The sequence below is a fragment of the Phyllopteryx taeniolatus genome, chromosome 1 (assembly GCF_024500385.1).
Source record: "Phyllopteryx taeniolatus isolate TA_2022b chromosome 1, UOR_Ptae_1.2, whole genome shotgun sequence".
Lineage (NCBI taxonomy): Eukaryota > Metazoa > Chordata > Actinopteri > Syngnathiformes > Syngnathidae > Phyllopteryx > Phyllopteryx taeniolatus.
In genome coordinates this window covers 41956674-41978493 of record NC_084502.1, presented here as the reverse complement: position 1 = coordinate 41978493, position 21820 = coordinate 41956674, and the positions used below count along the sequence as shown (strand labels likewise).

General features: G+C 40.7%; 2 protein-coding genes across 8 annotated transcripts in view; one reads left to right on the top strand and one right to left on the bottom strand.

Annotated features, from left to right (window-relative positions):
- abcc4 (ATP binding cassette subfamily C member 4 (PEL blood group)) overlaps positions 1-541 on the top strand; it is a 56923-nt gene extending 56382 nt beyond the window's left edge. For both annotated transcript variants that reach the window (XM_061796421.1, XM_061796431.1), the window contains 2 exons: positions 40-174; positions 308-541. In XM_061796421.1, coding sequence (XP_061652405.1) covers positions 40-174; positions 308-397 — 225 coding nt within the window. In that variant the 3' untranslated portion in view covers positions 398-541. The remainder of the gene's footprint in view (positions 1-39; positions 175-307) is intronic.
- Positions 542-3266: 2725 nt separating this feature from the next.
- Positions 3267-20989, bottom strand: uba3 (ubiquitin-like modifier activating enzyme 3). 6 transcript variants are annotated; one of them, XM_061796508.1, is made up of 18 exons: positions 20706-20798; positions 20565-20603; positions 17080-17191; positions 16916-16996; positions 16766-16848; positions 14144-14224; positions 13968-14011; positions 13810-13874; positions 13570-13725; positions 13312-13414; positions 13113-13223; positions 12981-13034; positions 9331-9367; positions 9167-9248; positions 8967-9067; positions 4343-4406; positions 4190-4244; positions 3267-4098 (listed from the first exon to the last, which is right to left on the bottom strand). In XM_061796508.1, the coding sequence occupies exons 1-18, from the start codon at positions 20723-20725 to the stop codon at positions 4010-4012; spliced, it is 1377 nt and encodes a 458-aa protein (XP_061652492.1). In that variant the 5' UTR covers positions 20726-20798; the 3' UTR covers positions 3267-4009. The 6 variants fall into 6 exon arrangements, with proteins under 6 accessions (XP_061652492.1, XP_061652484.1, XP_061652501.1 ...); XM_061796500.1 differs by having other exon boundaries at positions 20541-20603; positions 20706-20788; XM_061796517.1 differs by lacking the exon at positions 20565-20603 and having other exon boundaries at positions 20706-20774.
- Between the last annotated feature and the right edge of the window lie 831 nt (positions 20990-21820).

Below are 21820 nucleotides of genomic sequence, written 5' to 3'. Positions count from 1 at the left end.
GCCATATTCAGCATCATTTACTAACACTCTTGACTCCAGGTTTTAGATGCAGGGAGAATCCACGCATACGATGAGCCCTATACGCTTCTCCGAGACCCCTCTTCTATCTTTTATAAAATGGTGCAGCAGACTGGCAAGCAGGAGGCAGCAGCCTTGCTGGAGGCAGCTAAAAAGGCAAGTGTCTAAAGACAGTTTGCACATTTTGGGAGCTGCACCAAATCAGCTTCACTAAGACCAAGAGCCAGACCACAGTGTCCACAAGGAACGTAAGGAAAACCTAAACTAACGCTGCATACATATGTTTCAGGCTTATGACAGCAGAAGCCAACCCAACTTCAGTAACGGGGAGGCAGACGCAGGAGACAGGAGCTTGGTCATTTTTGAGACAGCTTTGTGAGCCGCGCACCACATTGGAGTGTGTGGAGGACGCAAGCCGAATGTACGCACATGATGCGAACCACGACTGTACAAACTGTAGACATGCATATATTTATTTTGCATACTTGTTTTTTCACACAGTAAAACTCTGCCTTGCTTTCAATCCGAAGCAGTCACTTTATTTTAACTTGTGCTCTTATAAGCCAAGGAAAACACTGAAATGTGGATCTCAGACAAACAGGTGTGAAGTGAGTCGTGAGCGTGGTGAATGTCTTTCAAGAGTTGGTGCAAACGCAAGCAACTTTTTAACTCGTTTATTCCATCTGTCCATTTTCTATACAGCTTATCCTCACTAGGGTCGCAGGTATGGTGGAGCCTATCCCAGCTAACTGCGAGCGAGAGGCGTGGTACACCCTGAACTTGTCAGGCACTCGCAGGGCACATATAAACAAACAACCATTCACACTCACATTCACACCTTCGCACAATTTAAAGCATTCAATTAACCTACTGTGCATGTTTTGGGGATGTGGGAGGAAATCGGAGTACCCAGAGAAAACCGACGCAGGCACGGAGAGAACATGCAAACTCCATACAGGGGAGGCCGGGTTCCTCAGAACTGTGAGGCAGATGTGCTAAAAAAAAAAAAAAAAATTTAAAATTAAAACAACATTTTAAAAATTCAGGATGTACCCCACCTCTCGCCTGAAGATAGCTGGGATAGGCTCCAGCATGCCCACGACCCTAGTTAGGATAAGTGGAACGGAAGATGTATGAATGAATGAATGAAAAAAGACAATGGCAGCAGTGAATGGAGTTTTTTTTTTGTGTGCCAAAATTAAAAGAAGTCAATTAAATTGATAATTTGGAATACAATAATTAAAATGCAGTATGTTTTAATCGATTATTCATGACATATATTTCATTCCCTGTTTTATCGAGTGACATTTCTAGCACACTGAGAAGCGCCACAGAATGCACCATGAATTAAAAGTACCACTAAGCAGGCCCTATAATGGAATGTAAGTTTGACATGCCACAGAAAATACTTATGTTAACAAGCCTGCCAAATTTGAATGACTAAAACAAATCTCTTAAGTAAAGTCAGGTTTAGAAACTTGAATAAGGCGCTGTGGGCGTGTTGAATGGATGCACCAAAAGGAATCAAACATACTGAGTGGGTGATAGCTTATACAATGTAAAATCACATTAGGAGGCTCAACTTCAAAATTGAATGGTTATTGTGAACTATTTTCATAAAAATAAGCACACAAATCAACGTACCCTCTTTGTTGGTGACATCATGTCACAGCCGAACACCTGACGACAGCAGGGCGGTACCTGGGCCAGTCAGCAATGTCCCATTCACTAGTATCAAGTTACCCACGAAGCCATGACTCTGGTGAAAGTTTACAAAACTATCCATCATAAAATGCACACTGCAGTGTCGGTTAGTGGTGTTGATATTCAGCACACCATCTGCGAATTTTAAAAAGTCAAGCCATTGCTTTTTTTTATTTCCTCATTTTTTTGGGAGCTTAAAAAAACATCACCGAACTCTTCTGTAAATTGAGGCATCCAGCGAAGACGCATTTTTGGGGTGTAGCCATCGTTAGCTTGCTAACAAGCACAGCTAACTCACAACTGATCAGCATAGCCAAACAAAATGACGTCATTATGTCCTTATATAGCGACTGAGGTAACTCGCCCTAAAAGTATAAACTCCAGCCCAGTGATGTCATGGGGCTGTTTTAGCCCAGCCCACAAAACCAGGAAAATTCAAAGTCAAAAAGATGCTTAAGCTGTACCTCAATTCAGCACTATGTTATGTCTTTGCATACGTTTTCAGCACTTCAAACAAATTTAATTTAGAAACAAAACATGGATATCTGGCGGCTGGTTAGAACGTCTGCCTCACAGTTCTGAGGACCGGGGTTCAACCCCCGGCCCCGCCTGTGTGGAGTTTGCGTGTTCTCCCCGTGCCTGCGTGGGTTTTCTCCGGGAACTCCGGTTTCCTCCCACATCCCAAAAAAACATGCATGGTAGGTTAATTGACAACTGTAAATTGCCCGTTGGTGTGAATGTGAGTGCGAATGGTTGTTTGTTTGTATGTGCCCTGCGATTGGCTGGCAACCAGTTCAGGGTGTACCCCGCCTCCTGCCCGATGATGGCTGGGATAGGCTCCAGCACGCCCGCGACCCTAGTGAGGAGAAGCGGCTCAGAAAATGGATGGATGGATGGAACATGGATATCTGTTTAGAGCCCTTTTAACCAAATCTGTCAAAGTAACCAATCATGTAGTGGTGGGCGGGATCAATGCTTTGATTGGTTGAATCGATCAGTAGTAGATACTGTAGTTTGTCTTTTTAACAAAAAAAAAGAAATTATGAATGCTGAAAACCAAAGCAACTAACCCTTTTAATAGTTTTAACTATGCTATACATTTTTTACTACCTGTCCATGACCCACCAGTAACCAGTTGAGAATCACTGACCGAGACTTTAACAACCACAGCTAGAATAGGACGACATACGACACACCCATTTTGAGGTGTGCGCCTATGACGATGCTCGGAGGGTCAAAGACATCAGCGCATTCCATGTGTGTGGATGGCAAGAAACCAAGACCAAGGATGCCGGTACATTGTGCTCCGTATAACGCTGTACAAATACGACAAGGGGACTGGAAGTCACTTTTCACAGGTAAGAACTATTTGTGTTTTTTCTCCCCAAATGTATTGATAGCACCGTCGACTTTCCCCAACATGACCGCCGCATAGGCAGGTCGGTTAGCCTTCCCCTAAGGAAGTGATATCCAAAATCTGAAGGAGTATTTCAAAACAAAAGTTACAATCTGTAAATGACTTCAATCAAACTGGGAAATAGCACTTCTGTATTTTCTCCATTGTTCCTTTAATTTAAGTGGATGCTTCTGACAATACAGTACTGTAGTATTGAAATATTTTGTGGAGCGTATGAGAATCAAAACAAATTAGACTCAACAAAGGGAAGCATGCTTCAAACGTAACCAAAATGTTTTTCAGCTTTGTATATACAGTATTCCATAAATAAAGCCTTAGTTATGATTTGTCACATATGGTATTCCTAATTTAATTTCAGACTCCAAATCTCTTATTTAAATACAATCTAGCCCCTTTAAACCTGTAAAGTTCATCCCAGTAATGACTTACTTTTGTTCCATATTGTAACACTTTTTATAATTTCAGTGACTTTCCTTGAGTTGAAAGGTGAACAAAATGTGTTAAGCCGTTCGACTCCCTCATGCGAGGCAACAGCATAAAAAGGCAACACCTCAATTATTCTCCATTTTTTCAGGACAAAAAATACAAAGCTAATCTGCTGCTGCTGCAACCTGAATGAATGTATGAAACTTGAACCATAAATCTTCTATTGTGTCAATAAAGAATCTGGATAATAGTACATGACCATTCTCGTTGGATGCACAGGAAGAACTACAATGGGCTCACACGCACAAGTAAACAATATTACTCATGTTATCTGACTAGTGAGAATTTACTTGTCCTATTTACACTCATAATCAGATGTGCTACAGTAACATTGTGACAGAAGAAGTCAAACATCACATCAGTGCTTTGCGTTCCAAGCGGCTTTCAGGCAGTAAAATTGAGCTTGAAGAGGACTGTTTGAGGAGTGGTGACGTCTGCTACCGCTAGTTCCTGTCCATCCGACAAGCCCAGTTCTGCATGACGAGACAAAAAAATTCAACCAATCAATAAACCTTGTGTTATGGATGTCAGCAGCATATGGACAAAAGGAGATTTGCCGATTACCTTTCAATGTTTTGCAGAGGTTTGGCCTTGTTCGTTCCTCGATTGATTTAACAGACTGCAATTAGAAGTTGATTTCCCCCCCCCCCCCCCAGGATTTAAGTGAAACAAGTAGAATGCAAGCAGCATGCTGAATGAATTCTGTCACTCCATTACCTGCAGGTACAGAGTCTTATTTTTGCCTTCCAGAGTTGTTGTAATCGCTGGAGATTTCATTTGTCTGGAAAATAAGGTACATTTAATACATTTTTTTAAATTCATTTGTTATTTTTAATCCTTTTGCCACCAAGCAAAACAAGTTGGTTATGTACAGTACACTATTTTGTGTCGCATAACAAAAAATAAACACTGCAGCTTCTTCATTTTAGTTTAGTGGTTCTCAAACATTTTACACCATGTACCACCCCCAATTTTTTGTTTGCTCTCCAAGTACCACCATATTGACCAATATTAGAATACAGTAGTGTAGCAAGCCTAAGTGGTAATAGAAAATGAGGCAGTCTTTATCACAAAGTATATTATTTTAAGCCACAGTAACATTATGCAGCATTTTATCTATCTGCAATTGGACTGAATTGTGGCCTTGATTGCTTCAGTTTTTTTACTTTTTGTAAAAGTTGCCATGTTTTGGGTTGTAAGATGGTGTTCGAGATGCAATGGTTTCATGCATTTACGTACATGGCCACATACCACACACAGCAGCCTGGGTTCTTCTTCTCTCTGTCCTGCTTCAAATTAAACCAGATTTTATGATGTTCGGGTCATATTTCCTCTGATTTATACTGTTTGCTACTGTTAAGTGGAACTTTTACAGTCTCCTCCAAAAGTATTGTAAGCGAGGACAATTCCTTTGTTTTTGTTGTATCCTGAAGACATTTGGGTTTCAGATCAAAAGATGTATATGAGATAAGTTCAGAATTCCAGTTTTTATTTCATGGCATTTACAACCCCAATTCCAATGAAGTTGGGACATTGTGTTAAACATAAATAAAAACAGAATACAATGATTTGTAAATCATGTTCAACCTATATTTAATTGAATACACTACAAAGACAAGATATTTAATGTTCAAACTGATAAACTTTATTGTTTTTAGCAAATAATCATTAACTTAGAATTTTATGGCTGCAACATGTTCGAAAAAGGCTGGGACAGGTGGCAAAAAAGATTGAGAAAGTTGAGGAATGCTCATCAAACACCTGTTTGGAACATCCCACAGGTGAACAGGCTAATTGGGAACAGGTGGGTGCCATGTTTGGGTATAAAAGGATCTTCCCTGAACTCCTCAGTCATTCACAAGCAAAGATGGGGCGAGGTTCACCTCTTTGTGAACAAGTGCATGAGAAAATAGTCGAACAGTTTAAGGACAATTTTCCTCAACGTACAATGACAAGGAATTTAGGGATTTCATCATCTACGGTCCATAATATCATCAAAAGGTTCAGAGAATCTGGAAAAATCACTGCATGTCAGCGGCAAGGCCGAAAACCAACATTGAATGCCCGTGACCTTCGATCCTTCAGGCGGCACTTCATCAAAAACCAACATCAATATGTAAAAGATATCACCACATGGGCTCAGGAACACTTCAGAAAACCAATGTCAGTAAATACAGTTTGGCGCTACATCCGTAAGTGCAACTTGAAACTCTACTATGCAAAGCAAAAGCCATTTATCAACAACACCCAGAAACGCCGCCGGCTTCTCTGGGCCCGAGCTCATCTAAGATGGACTGATGCAAGTGGAAAAGTGTTCTGTGTCCACATTTCAAATTGTTTTTGGAAATTGTGGACGTATTGTCCTCCGGGCCATAGAGGAAAAGAACCATCCGTACTGTTATGGACGCAAAGTTCAAAAGCCAGCATCTGTGATGGTATGGGGCTGTGTTAGTGCCAATAGCATGGGTAACTTACACATCTGTGAAGGCAACATTAATGCTGAAAGGTATATACAGGTTTTGGAGAAACATATGCTGCCATCCAAGCAACGTCTTTTTCATGGATGCCCCTGCTTATTTCAGCAAGACAATGCCAAACCACATTCTGCACATGTTACAACAGCGTGGCTTCGTAGTATAAGAGTACGGGTACTAGACTGGCCTGGCTACAGTCCAAACCTGTCTCCCATTGAAAATGTGTGGCGCATTATGAAGCGTAAAATACGACAACGGAGACCCCGGACTGTTGAACAGCTGAAGCTGTACATCAAGCAAAAATAGGAAAGAATTCCACCTACAAAGCTTCAACAAGTAGTGTCCTCAGTTCCCAAACGTTTATTGAATGTTGTTAAAAGAAAAGTTGGAATGTGTTGCAGCCATAAAATTCCAAGTTAATGATTATTTGCTAAAAACAATAAAGTTGATCAGTTTGAACATTAAATATCTCGTCTTTGTAGTGTATTCAATTAAATATAGGTTGAACATGATTTGCAAATCATTGTATTCTATTTTTATTTATGTTTAACACAACGTCCCAACTTCATTGGAATTGGGGTTGTACATCTAAATGTGTTAAACAACTCAGGACAGAGCACCTTTTGAAGTGAGCAAAAGTATTGGAACATGTGACTGATGGGTGATTCTGGTTTCTCAAGTGTTGCCTTTTAGATTTTTCTTCTTTTAGACTGCTGAGGCATTGCTGCTAGTTTTGGCTTTCACCTGTGAAAACAGCATTTGCTGTTAAGCAAACATGAAGACCAGAGAGCTGGCTATAGGAGAAAAGCAAAGAGAAGAGGGAAAATCGATCAGAGCTGTAGCACAAACATTGGGTAAAGCCAATACAACAATTTGGAAAGTCCTGAAAAAGAAAAAAAAACACTGGTGTACTGAGCAACAGACATTGACAGCAGTTGATGACAGAAACACTGTGAGAGCTTGTGAAGAAACACCCAAAGAAAACAGTCAGTGACATCACTGCCAACCTCCACAGGGCAGGAGTGAAGGTATCACAATCCACTGTTCGAAGAAGACTTTAAGAGAAGAAATATACAGGCCATACCACAAGATGTAAATCACTCATCAGCAAAAAGAATCAGAAGCCCAGATTGGATTTGCAAAGAAGTACAGAGATAAGCCACAAAAGCTCTGGAATAAAGTTTTAAGGATCAATGAAACCAAGATTAACCTCTACCAAAGTGATGGAAAGGTCAAAGTATGGAGAAAGACAGGATCTGCTTATGATCCGAAAAACACAAGCCCATCCGTGAAGCATGGTGGAGGTAATGTCATGGCTTGGGCTTGCATAGCTGATTCGTCTTTATTGATGTAACTCATGATGGTAGCAGCAGAATAAATTCTGAAGTCTAAAAAGTAGTCCTCCAAAAAAATACTTTAGAGTAAAAAGTACACAGTGAAATAATTACTCAAGTACGGAGTAAATAGCACACACAAAAACAAATTCGCAATTTACTGCATGGTGTTTTCTCAAGTTATAAGTTAGCTGAAATATCCACGTTTGGGCACACAGTGCCAGACAAATACATGAAAGCTGTTGTTTTTGTTCGTCTAAATGTAAACAATTTTGCCTTCATGGTAACGACGACCTTCCCAAAATGGTGGCCATCTAGGCACGACAATCAGCTGGGCTGGCTTATCTACAGTTAATACCTATGCCCGGGAAGCCCAATAGAAGAAGTTGTGCGAGGTCATGTGACTTTTTGTTGTTGTTTGATTGGTGAACTAGACTTTAACATGACTCGCGCTTGAATTAGATTGGCGCAAACAGCGTCCAATGCGGAAGTCGAAGTCTTTGTCTTGCGCACGAACTAGTTGATAAATAAGCAATAATTGATCAATAAAAGTACAGAGCGACATTTAGATCATTGTAACGGAGTAAAACTACCGTTACCGCTAGCTGCCAGCATTCAAGGAGTATTAAACAGCCTATGACGGTGACCCTGCCCCCCCACCCAGGAACAACTCATCGCATCTATAAATTTCACATAAATGGCCTATTTTGACTTAAAAACGGCAAATTTCATCCAAAAGGTGATGGATTTGCATGTATGTGTAAACGCTATGCACGGCTACCAAGAAGCACTTGCAAACTTATTTAAAGATTGAACTTAATTTAAATCTCCCTTCATTTTCTTGCCACCGCTAGATATTTTCATTCATTCCAATATGTTTGATTGTATTTCGTGTTTTAAATTTATTTTATTTCATTTGTCCATTCATCCATTTTCTGAACCGCTTATCCTCACGAGGGTCCCAGGTGTGCTGGCGCCTATCTCAGGGAACTCTGGGCGAGAGGCGGGGTACACCCTGAACTGGTCACCAACCAATCGCAGTGCACATATAAACAAACAACCTTTCGCACTCACATTCACACCTACGGACAATTTAGAGTCTTCAATCAACCTACCATGCATGTTTTTGAGAGGTGGGAGGAAACAGGAGTACCCGGAGAAAAACCCACGCAGGCATGGAGAGAACAAGCAAACTCCACACAGGCAAGGCCAGATTTGTCGTCCACTGTGCCGCCCTTTATTTTATTTGTATTTTTCAAACTTCCTGTGATTCAAACCACTAGCGGGAGCATACATACCAACTGCTTATTGAATCACTGGATTAGTCAATAGCATGCACCAAAAATGGAATGACAAGACAGAAATACTGCGGTTTGCCACAAAAAGATAGTTAAGAGACTATTTGATTACACACAATAAAGGTACTGTACTGGCATGTTTCTTTTCTTAGTCAAATGCCAAGTCCAAACTGTACGATGTAAGATATTCACTGCACTCTCTCATTTGGTGGAAACGTGGGTGAGTGTTACTCACAAGGAAGCGTTCTCTGTCAGGTACTCTAAGACCTCCTGTAGTTTTGCGGAAGGCGGGAACTGGAGGTCTTGAGGCACCTGACTGCATGCTGAACAGTTTGCCTGCCCGTCACAAACGCACACACACACAACATAAAACAGAGTTATTGTTCAGCTGGGAAAAACATGGGGAAAAAAATGACAGAGATCTGAGCAACACACCTTTCGCTCAGCTTCAAAACTATAAGTGTAGAGTCCGTCCACATCATTAAAGACCAGGTAATTATTTAAAGGAATATATGCACTGCAACAAAAAGAAATGTGATGTGCGTTTGACAAACCCACAGATTTAGCAGAATGATTCCAAACATGCCTCTGGCACCAACCTTGTCGCGATTTTAAAAACTTCACTTGCACAGGCAGCTGCAAAGAACACAAGCAGTACAGCAAAACAAGAATTAAGGGCTATTCCCACTTTGAACATTTGTCAGTGTAAAATCACCATGATTTTGAAGCTGTTATTTGAATGTTAAGAACGGTACACACACAGACAGTCGGGCTGTTTTTGTGCCGATTCTGCCCCTCCCCAACCAAGCACATCAAACGCCAGACAATCTTATATGATTATCCGATAAGATTGTCCTTAGGTCTGAGGTGTGTTAAGAGTGGATTTGTCCCGATTGTAGGTTCCAAAATAGAGGCTGACACAGGAGTGGATGTTGACTGCTCCCTCTCACTCCCACAGTGATTAATCCCATTCCCTCCCAATCCCAGGACAAAATTTTACTGAATCCCACTCCCACTACCCACCCCTCCCCCATTTAAAACATATTTTTTTTATTATAATTGTTTTTTTTAAACCTGCTTGATTTTTATTATAAAATATGCAGTACGTCATACCATGTCGGCTTTAGTAAATATATTCAATTTTTGGGATGATCACGAAACAAAATATAGCCTTATTAAAATCAACGCATTGGCACATTTGAACAAGAACACTGTCCAGAACTTTAGTTCAAACAAAGTGGTAGAGAACATGAGTCCAGGAAGCCTATGCTGTATGTTTCTATGCAGGAACAACAAAGCAATTTCTTCACATTTATTCACAATCATATTAATTCTAGCTGGATTAATAAATCATTATCTGAGAAAGTTAATACATAGAGACCCTTTCCAAAAAAATAAATAATATGGAAAGGTTTATTTATTTCCATAATTCCATTCAAAAAGTTAAACTTTCATAGATTATAGATTCAGGGTCCACAATTTAAACAATTTCAAGTATTTGTTTATTTTTTACACAAGTTGGGCTTCCAGTTCATAAAACCCACAAAAGCAGGAATTCAAATAATTATAAAACTGTGACGAAACCACCATTTACTTATTTGTTGTAGAAAAAAAAAAGAAAGAAATTAGGGTCACATTAAAGCAATCAAAAGATGGTACGTTCAAAACGATGTTAATCTTCAATACTTGGTTGGGAATCCCTTTGCTTTAATCACTGCCTCGATGCGCCGTGCCATTGAGGCAATCATCCTGTGGCATTGCCTGGGAGTTATGGAAACCCAGATTTCTTCTTTGTTTTTGGGTCTGATGCCCCTCATTTCCCTCTTGATAATACCCCATAGATTCTCAATGGGGTTTAGATCCGGCGAGTTGGGTGGCCAGTCAAGCACTGTGGTGGCATGGGCATCAAAGCAGGTTTTGGTGCTTCTGGCGGTATAGGGAGGGGTAAGGTCCTGCTGGAAGATGAAATCTGCATCGCCATACAGATCTTCAGCAGAAGGAATCATGAAGTCCGCTAAGACATTCTGGTAGACTGTTGCAGTGACCTTGGATTTAAGAAAGCAGAGTTTACCAACACCTGCATTGGACATTGCACCCCAAATCATGACTGACAGTGGATATTTCACACTGGACCTCAAGCAGCTTGGGTTCTGGTTCTTCAGCAGTCTTCCTCCAAACCCTTGGACCTTGATTCCCCAATGAAAGGGACACTTTACTTTCATCAGAAAAGAGGACCTTGGACCACTGGCCAACAGTCCAGTACTTCTTCTCCTTGGCCCAGTTGTGACGCTTCCTACGTTGGCTCAGGCTCAGAAGTGGCTTGACCCGAGGAACCTGACAGTTGGAGCCCATTTCCGGGATGCGTCTGAATGTGGTGGTTTTGGAAGCTGTGACTCCCGCCTCATTCAACTCTGATAATCCGCTGAAGCCCACGGTCATCTCTTTTGCTGGTGCATCTTCTCCTGCCACATTTTGTCCTTCCGCTAGACTTTCCATTGATATGCTTGGACACAGCACTCTGTGAACAGCCAGCCTCCTTAGCTATGAAATTTTGTGGCTTACCATCTTCCCCATATTGGACCCAACTGAGACAATTGAACCAAACTGAAGCAGTTTAATGACACCTGGGGAAACCTGTGCAGGTCCTTTGAGTTTAGTAGATTATTAGTGCGGGACACTCAGTTTAAAACATTTATGGCCTGCAAAATTTGGGCTGATTTCTTCACAATACTCTAATTTTTTGAATTCCTGATTTTGTGGGTTTTGAGCTGGCAGCCCAAATTATGAAAAAATAAACAAACAAATACTTGAAATTTTTAAAATTGTGGGCCCTGAATCTATAATCTATGAAAGTAACATTTTTTGAATGGAATTCTGGAAATAAATAAACTTTTCAATGATATTCTAATTTGGCAAGGCTCTGTACATCTTAACTGCACACACATGCTTCATGCATCCTCACAATTTTTGCTAAGTGATCACAATCTGAACTACACTTTGCTCTGGTTTAGCAACTCTTTTTTAATCCGAACTACCTCCAAATAACGGAGGATGACTTTTTTTTTTTGCCACCAAATCTGTCATATATCATCAAGACCTTCCACTCGCTTTAAAAATTCCCCACTGTGTCGGAAGTGCATGCGTGACTGTGCGTCTTCCTCGTTGCTCCCACCCTCAGACGTTTGTCGTTGGCTGGGTTCAGCTGTCATTCCACAGCTAACATAAAATAAGGTTTGCGACTGGCTGGCTTTAGCTTTGCATATAAGAGCAAGTGTAAAAAATGAGCTGTACATGTACTTATGAGGTAGGGAAATGTACATGGTTGATTTTGTTCATATCGAGATAATATTTTGAAAGTCACCTGGAGTAGAGTCACTACAGTCACTCCCGGTGACTTTGTTGTCATAGTTCCCGCTCCCAGTGACTTTTACTCCCGCTCCTGCCCAATCATGTGATTAACAGTGAAATTTACTCCAAGCCTGGAGGACCCACGGGACCGGTGGGATTCCCGGAAATTGTCAGTCTTTAGTCCGAAACAGGTGGGGGCCGAAAATCTTAAATAATGAACGTGTTCAATATTTACGACCAAAACTCTCCATGTGTGTGGGGAAAGCTGAGGTCTCCCTGAGTCGTGACTCCGTGAATTGCGAAGGGGGAACGGAATGTAGCCAAGGAAAGAAGCGCCCTGCAAAAAAATATAAAAAAAAACATGTTCTACCCAATGTCGTATTTTGTTAAAAAGTGTATTCCCCAGATGGCAACTAGTATTTTCCAAAGAAAGTCGTCTTTTTTCTTTTTTTTTTGGCAAGAACGGTCCCACCGCCGGGCCCCTCGGAAACATTCGGGTAACATCGGCACATACCTGGAAGTGTCTGCTCGTCTTGGTTTTTGTGAGATCACGTGAGCACGTGAGATTTCGAGATCACTGGCAGAACATGATCTTTGTGTGTGGTGTCCTGTGTCAAGATTATCAGAGCACACCACTCACAATATGACCAAAACTGTTCAATGCCTGATTTTTTTTTACCTTTGTGTGTGAGTCTGTAACTGACAAAAAATCTTTTAAGATTTGAAAAATCCTTAAGTGTGTACCAGGCCTTCGTAAGTACAAAACAAAAGTCATTTAAAATGAATATCATCTTTGTGAAGTTGGGACCAACTGAAGAAAAATGTACTCTTCCAAAGACAAGGCAAAACACCAAAAGACAAATGCCATTTTCAAACACCAACAAATGTGTCCGTTTCATACCAGCGATAACAGCATTTGTCGATGCCACAGCAGGAATGATCCGCTTCACAACTCCTGCAAAATGGAGTCTCATTAACACACACAAAAATGCAACCTTTGTCAGTTCTAGTGAGAATGCAAAATAGATTTGACCTTGAGTGAGTCTGTATGTGACTCCTGTGATGTTGAACTGTGCGGCTCGCTCGAGTGCTCTGTCAAACACCCACTGGATATGCTCGGGATTGTCTCCATCTAAACTCGTTTCTAGAGAACAAGAATGTGACGGTGATTCTCTAACAACATGGAAAGGATAAACTGATCTGATTTATGTGCAACAGGCACACCTCCCTACCTCCAAATGGCTTTTCTTTGGGCCACTGAAATATTCTTGGATATTCAATGCAATGTTCAGGGAGCCTCGGCATGGACGCAATCGTGCACATGGGGAAATGAACCTGAGTATTGTAAAATGAGAAGGTTAGCTTCAACTTCTTGGGCAAACATGCTACGGGACAAGTCTTTTTTTGCATTGGGAGCTTTTCTGAAAATACCTTAAGTGCTCAATTAAAACTGAAATGATGGCAAACGGAGAAGTGAGCATGAGTGGCACCTGCGGTGGGTACAGCTCGAGTGTGCAGTCGATGCAAGCCGTCATGCCGGGTAAAATAACACGAGCATTTCCTTTAAAGCCTTCTGTGCCTCCGTCAATGAGGGGGATGATGGAGCTGGGATCCAGTATTCCATCTTCGTAGCTCAGGAGGGATATCTAAACTCACCAAAAATGTCATTGAGCTAAATCTCATCTGGCTGAAGTTGACAAACATCTGCTGAAGAGAGCGCAGCTTCCTACCAGCATGCCGTTCATCCATCGCCTGGCAATGATGGAGTCCAGCCCACAGACGATGATGTGGAACTCTGTAGTGAGACAAAAAAGTCCCGTTCAAGTTTGGAGAGGAGAGTTGACTAACTCTGCTGAAGTTGACATCTAATGGGGAAAAACACACTTACGCCTGTAGAAGGACTCATCAAATTCCTGGATTTTTTTGAAGTGACTGAAGGTGTAACTGATAAGGAATTAAAACCATCATCACGTTTTATTTTATTTTATTTTATTTTTATATAAATTGAATGTGAGTGTGATGAGTTCCCGGTCATTAAACCGTCTGCTGTTCCAAAAAGGATACGGGACAACTTTACATCCAGGGATGCGACTGTTAATGAAGTCAGCAGCCACTTCTGCTTTTGGTCGTCCAACATCTTTAGGCCTGATGAGCAAGTTCAAACACAGGAGAACAAAAAGAGCCAAGATTAACAGTCAGGGGAAAAACAGCTTACAAAAGCATGCTTTGCTATGACCTTGACTCAAAGGTGCCTCAAAATATTATTTATCATGCATTATTCAAATATCAATGGAAAGTTAGAAAACATGGTTGCTAACCAAAATAAAAAACAATTCCGAGACAAAGCCATTTAAGCCACTTTAATTAAAACACCACATCAAAGCACGAGCTGGAAAAAAATATCACGGCAGCATTTTCAAACAAAATTTTAAATTTTACAATCTTACAAATCGCAAATTCTTCGAAACCAACAAGAACACCACCAGGCTTGGCCAAACCACGGACTCCGTGACTGCGACTGAAACGGAATGATAGCCAAATTTTGCCCGATACAAACAGATGAGCAAATAGTTGCGTTGAGTGTTTGTCTCACAAATCATTCAACAAGAGTTTGCAATCGCAATAGATCTTGAGTTATCAGATGAGCTAACATTTAGCCTAGCTTTTTCTATTTCTTCTTCTACTTCTGCTGTATTTTGGGCAGTCTGGATGCCCCATGGCACCATGCTGCCCCTCAGAAGTAACTTTTGGTATCACGGTTATCTCATTTGGGGGAGGAGACTCGTAAAGGTCAGTGGAAACATCGTTCCGTGAGGTGTGCTATGTTGGCCATCTCCAGAAGAGCAATAGGAAAACGTCATGTGTGTGTGTGTGGGGGGGGGGGGGGGGTCTCACATTTTAAATACCGGTTAAAATTGGAATGTGAATACACTGCTTATGACTTCAAAACTGAAAAAAACAAATTTCTTGCTTCGGCGTCAAACACCAATCCAAGATTGAATTTAATTTTGGAAGCTCTGTTTTTTGGTGATTGAATGAAGACACATTGCTGAAGAACTTGTGGTTGTGTCAGTACAAATCTGACTACAAAAAGTTAAAGTGACTGGCGAACGACAAAGACAAAACGAACGCCAACGGACCTCTTATTTGATCTGAGACAATGACGTTTACAGGAATACGTTACTTTAGTGTTTCTTCGAAGTTTTGACAAATATGAAAATGTTCCTCGTGGCTGTTACAGCGCAAATCTGACTGCAAAGAAAGTGTTTTTGGCATCGAAAATCACATTTATAGGATTCTGACAATTGAAAACTATATGGACATGATCAGACATGCAAACACAAAAGGCATGAAAAAGGTGACAAAAAAAAAGTAATGTTACTTTTTATATTAGATTACAGTTACTTTGATTTATCTGCCAATAGTTACTTTTTTGGTCACGAGAACCAGATCTTAATATGCTTTTGAATAATAATATGCTATTTATGGTCAGGCAACATATATTTATCATTAACAAACTACAGTGCTTGGGAACATGAGGCAAGTCAATAACCAAGACACTTGATTCAGTCACGGTGCATGTCATAAGTGTAGACCAATTTGCAGCCTTTGCTTTAGTAATGACTAATAAAACAGACGAAACACACTATATTATGAAGTATCGATAACTAAAATACACACGACGACTAACTACAATATCGAAAAAAGACGGAATATTTATAAACGGAGCCGTCTGGGGCAATGACGTCACATGACGTGTAGCACGTGTTCCGCACATAGTGCGGCGCAAACAGAATGGACGCGGACGAGGGATTGGCATACTCAAGCTCGAAAAATACAGTCACGACTTCAAGTTTCTCTAACGAGGCCAATACTAAGGTTCGTTGTACACTATTCGCACGCACACACACACACAGTTGCCTTCATGGACCCCCACACAATCGGCAGAGTTGCTATACAGTCTGTGTCTCTGTCTATCTTTCAGTTAAGAGTCTTTAAAGAAGTGTACTGAGAATGGTGTGATTGTTTATATTTAGGTGGCTATTTAGCATGACAAGTCTGCTCTAAGTTGCTCATTTAATGTGGCTTCAACTACACATTTATGTTATTTTTTCATCTTGATGACATTCTGTAACTTGTGTGACATACATTACCAAGTAATGGGTACGGTTAAGCTAATGTTTTTTGTACTGTGGATAAGTGATATTCCTGCCACATGACAGCTGCTGAAAGTAACTAAAAAGTTACTTTTTTCTAACTTAGTAATTTTGAAATCACGTAATCAGTAAAGTAACTAAGTTACTTTTAAGCTCAAGTAATTGGTAAAGTAACTAAGTTACTTTTTCAAGGTAACTGTTACACCACTGATGTCTGGATTGTGGGAGAAAGCTGCTTTACCCAGAGAAAACCCACACAAGCGCAGGGATGGAAGATGCAATCACCACGGAGTAATGCCGTAGAACCCAGAACCTCTCAACTGCGAGGTAAGCGTGCTAACCACTAACTCACCATGCTGCTTATTTTGAAATAGTTCATTCAAAATTAAGAACATTTTTGAGTCGTCATCAATAACCCATTACATTTATATAGCATCTTAGACATTCCTTACTTTGCCCAAGAAATATGTAATTGGATAACAACTGGAAAAACACTTATTGAGAATAAAACCGTAAAAAGGAAACCTACCTGAAAAGAAACTGCCGATTGAGGTTAGACAAGTCAATAGTGTCCATGTCAACCACATGAATGAGGCGGAACCCAGACAAGGCCTACAACAACACAAGCTTGTTAGAACAAAGCTGAGGCTGCACTCATTGCATTGAATCCATTTCCTACCAGATCTTTGAGCAGTTCACAGCCAAGTCCACCGGCGCCGATCACCAAAATCTTGCACGTCTCCAACAGGAACTGCAGAGACTGAAGTGACACGTTTGCATCGAGGCGCAGTCATGATGAGGTCATCGCTCGTACCATGTAAACACTTCAGTGTCCGCGCTCACCTCTGTGCTTGGCTCGAAATCAGGATGTGTGAATGGACCAGGTCTCTCCAGGAACTTCCTCACGTGATTCCACCGGCCGTCCCAGTCGCAGGCACCACCATCTACAGCCATTCTAAAAACACAACATACACTAGGTCTTATGAGTACATCTTTACATTCAGAACAACAATAATTCAAGACATACAGTGGGGCAAAAAAGTATTTAGTCGGCCACCAATTGTGCAGGTTCTCCCACTTAAAAAGATGAGAAGCCTGTAATTTTCATCCTAGGTATACCTCACCTATGAGAGAAAAAATGAGGGGAAAAAAATCCAGAAAATCACTGTCGGATTTTTAATGAATTTATTAGCAAATTATGGTGTAAAATAAGTATTTGGTCAATAATAAAAGTTAATCTCAATACTTTGTTATATACCCTTTGTTGGCAATGACAGAGGTCCAAATTTTCTGTAAGTCTTCACAAGGTTTTCACACACTGTTGCTGGTATTTTGGCCCATTCCTCCATCCAGATCTCCTCTAGAGCAGTGATGTTTTGGGGCTGTCGCTGGGCAACACAGACTTTCAACTCCTTCCAAAGATTCTCTATGGGGTTGAGATCTAGAGACTGGCTAGGCCACTCCAGGACCTTGAAATGCTTCTTACGAAGCAACTCCTTTGTTCCCCGGGTGGTGTGTTCTGGATCATTGTCATGCTGAAAAACCCAGCCATGTTTCATCTTCAATGCCCTTGCTGATGGAAGGAGGTTTTCACTCAAAATCTCAGGATACATGGCCCCATTCATTCTTTCCTTTACACGGATCAGTCGTCATGGTCCGTTTGCAGGAAAGCAGCCCCAAAGCATGATGTTTCCACCCCCCATGCTTCACAGTAGGTATGGTGTTCTTCGGATGCAACTCAACATTCTTTCTCCTCCAAACACAACAAGTTGAGTTTTTACCAAAAATGTCTATTTTGGTTTCATCAGACCATATGACATCCTCCCAATCCTCTTCTGGATCATCCAAATGCTCTCTAGCAAACTTCAGACAGGCCTGGACATGTACTGGCTTACAAAGGGGGACACGTCTGGCACTGCAGGATTTTAGTCCCTAGCGGCGTAGTGTGTTACTGATGGTAGCCTTTGTTACGTTGGTCCCAGCTCTGTGCACTAGGTCCCCCGTGTGGTTCTGGGATTTTTGCTCACCGTTCTTGTGATAATTTTGACCCCACGGGGTGAGAGCTTGCGTGGAGCCCCAGAAAGAGAGAGATTATCAATGGTCTTCTATGTTTTCCATTTTCTAATAATTGCTCCCACAGTTGATTTCTTCACACCAATCTGCTTACGAATTGCAGATTCAGTCTTCTCAGCCTGGTGCAGGTCTACAATTTTGTTTCTGGTGTCGTTTGACAGCTCTTTGGTCTTGGCCATAGTGGAGTTTGGAGAGTAACTGTTTGAGGTTGTGGACAGGCGTCTTTTATACTGATAAGGAGTTCAAACAGGTGCCATTAATACAGGTAACAAGTGGAGGACAGAGGAGCCTCTTAAAGAAGAAGTTACAGGTCTGTGAGAGCCAGAAACGTTGCTTGTTTGTAGGTGACCAAATTTATTATTTTCCACCATAATGTTGTGATAAATTATTTAAGTGATTTTCTGGATTTTTTTTTCTCATTTAGTCTCCAATAGGTGAGGTATACCTATGATGAAAATTACTGGCCTCTCTCATCTTTTTAAGTGGGAAAACTTTCCCAATTGGTGGCTGACTAGATACTTTTTTGCCCCACTGTACATTACACAGTGACAGCCAATGGCAATACTCGGAAAGTGTTGTTAAGTTAATGCCATCCATCACAAAAGCCAACACTCTTCTAATTCAAAGACAAACATCTTTCATCCACATCACAGGTGTCAAACTCAAGGCCTGGGAGCCAAACTTGGCCCTCACAATGATTTTATGTGGACCCCTAAAGCAAATCCTGTGCATCAACTTCATGTTTCTTGCTAAAATCCATAGAAAAATTGCTAATTGTCTTCATTTTTAACAACTTTGAGATATTGAAAGAATCTTTTGTTACCAAACTCCTTAAATGAACTAAAAAAATAGTTAATACTGTGGTCCTTGACTTATGATCTCAAATCTAGTTATCCATCATTTTGTTGTCTATGTCATATTATTATTATACTTTCACATGGTTTGACAGTCATAGACCCCTGACAGAAAGGATATAAAAAGTCTACACACCTCTGTTCAAATGCCAGATTTTTGTAGTGTAAAAGAATTAGCCCAAGATAAGTCATTTCAAAACTTCTTCCAACCATTAATTTGACTTATAACCTGTATAACTTCATTGAATTTTTTAAAATATATACATTTTCAAGAAGTGAAGTAAAAATAGACAACTGAGATTATATGGTTGCACAAATTAGCCCGCTTATAACTGGGATTCGGCTGTGCTCGGAATTAACTAATCACGTTCAAATCTTGTGAAATGGAAGTCAGCACACACCTGTCACCATCTATAGTTTCTCTGATGAACCCCAAATAAAGTTTAGTTGCTCTAGTAGGCTATTACTGACTTTTTTTTTTTTTTGCTTTCTAACATAAGCTTGAAGGTTTTGTGATCAAACTGTCTACTATTTCAAACTGTTCATAATTCCATCCCCCTTGTCTAAGGCCCTTGTTTCAGATGAAGAAAAACACCCCCAAAGCATGATGCTGCCACTACCATGCTTCACAGCAGGTAAGATGTTCTTTTGGTGATCAGCAGTGGGGTTTTTTTGCGCCAAACAAATTATGTTCAAAAATTGGAATAATGGTCAAAATGTTTGACCATGGTTTCATTGGAAGATAACAAACTCTCCCAACCACGTGGGAATATGTGTTATGTTTTAATTTCAATGAATTAGAAGTTAATGGAGGAAAAGGTTTTGAAATGATCCTGTGTTTTATATCTCAAAAACCTAGCATTGGAACAGAGGTGTGTAGACTTTTTACATCCACTGTACTTAAAGCCTTTCTGCACATATTGATTGCTTTATTGAGTTATTAACTCCACTCTTTTAAGCAACTGCCTAGTAGTTTTCCAGCAAACTACAATGATGGGGGTGTCATTATTAGTGCTTGTTTTATGTATGACAACATCAGTGAATCACATTTCTACCACTATTGATGTTTAATTAAAATTTCCAATGGACTCCTGGCCCGGCCAGACACAAGCTTAATGCTTAAACGTGGTCAGGTGCTCAAAATAATTTACTTCCAGGATAAATACATGTGTACCTAATAATGTGGTCAGACGGTGTAACACTGCTGAATCGTAGATCAGAATAAAATATACTTTATGGGCAGCATAAATGGACACAATGGGATTATTGACTGACTGTAAAGCCGCCTCATTTTGTCGGGCTCTTGCTAAAATAAGTGAATTTTCTTGTCTTATGGCCTCACTGCCTAACACAACCCTTCTACGGGCAGATAGAGACCTTTCATTAGCATTCGTCACTAACTTCTCTGTCAGGTCTTCTATTCGCCTTCTTTTCTTCTCCCTGGAAGAAAAAATGGGAATAGATTTGAATCATGCCGCGTTAGGTTCAAACTGCGACAGGTTTAACTCCGATTAAATAGCATTTTCACCCATTGATACTTACGGCTCCTCGGCATCCGCCATACTTTCACGGTCCCATGTCCTCGAGTGTGACGGGGGACTTGGCGAGTGTCAAAGCTGCGCAGCTCGACGCAGGATGGGAAAGGCATAATGCGATATATTTATTTATTTATTTATATATTTTTTAACTACAGCCATTATTAGCTCTCTAGTCAGTGTACTTTTACATGTCAAATATAGAATTCAAAATGATTGCATTTGAGTACCACAAAAAAACAAAATCGCTTCCAGGAGCCAGAAACATGTGTATTCCACTTCGGCTATGAGAGAATGATGAAATTGAAATATGAGAGAACTGTATGAAGCCAAATAAATGATCAAACTACAACGCCGCATCAAAATTGACAACAAGCAGCCTTTACTATATCGCTAGAGTTCGGCGTCGCAATGACGTATTATGAGGAATCCCACTCTTGTTTCCGGTAGGACACGCCCATCTCCAATATTACTGGCTGCAGGACACACGCCGCCGCACTATGATTGGCTGCTGTATGCCGGTAGAACACGCCCTACTGCTTCCTGACGGCAGAAAAAGTATGTGACTCACAGTGTGACGGCGTTAATATGAATCCCCCTAACCCACCCAAATGTCAACTTTAACCTATCATCTTAATCCAAAACCTAGCTCTAAACCAAACCATAACAAAGTTTTTATTTATTTAAATGCGATACACGTTTGGAACGTCCATGTCGTTATATCCCAAACAATCTTCGCAATCAAGTGGCAGCGGGGCGTGTCTTTTTACCGAGAACACTAGTGGGATTAGTAATAACGCCACATTGACACGCCCAGTGTAAATCACAGGTGTGAAAAATACGTAGATTAGACACGCCCCTTTGTGCTGCGTACCGACGGCGACGCTCAGATGCTGGGGGCAAAGTGTCAGCTCATTTAATGTGTGTGGTCAACACGAAATCCAAAATAGGGATCCATGCCCATTTTGCTGAATATGGTTTCCTACACCGCCGTATAATCTTAACAAGGGAACTGGAAATAATCTTTCATAGTTAAGGTTATTTTTTTGGGCTCTTTTCAAATGTTCTGTATTAATATCACATTCTTTGATGTTGACAAAAAAAAGGTAAACCTCATGAAAA

Excerpts from the sequence above, each read along its gene's own strand:
- uba3 (XM_061796500.1), bottom strand. The coding sequence starts at position 20,725 with ATGGCGGATGCCGAGGAGCC. Across the intron at positions 14,225-16,765 it reads AATCGGCAGTTTCTTTTCAG|GCCTAAAGATGTTGGACGAC; the intron begins GTAGGTTTCCTT and ends CTTGCTCATCAG. Across the intron at positions 13,224-13,311 it reads CAAAGAAAAGCCATTTGGAG|AAACGAGTTTAGATGGAGAC; the intron begins GTAGGGAGGTGT and ends CTTGTTCTCTAG.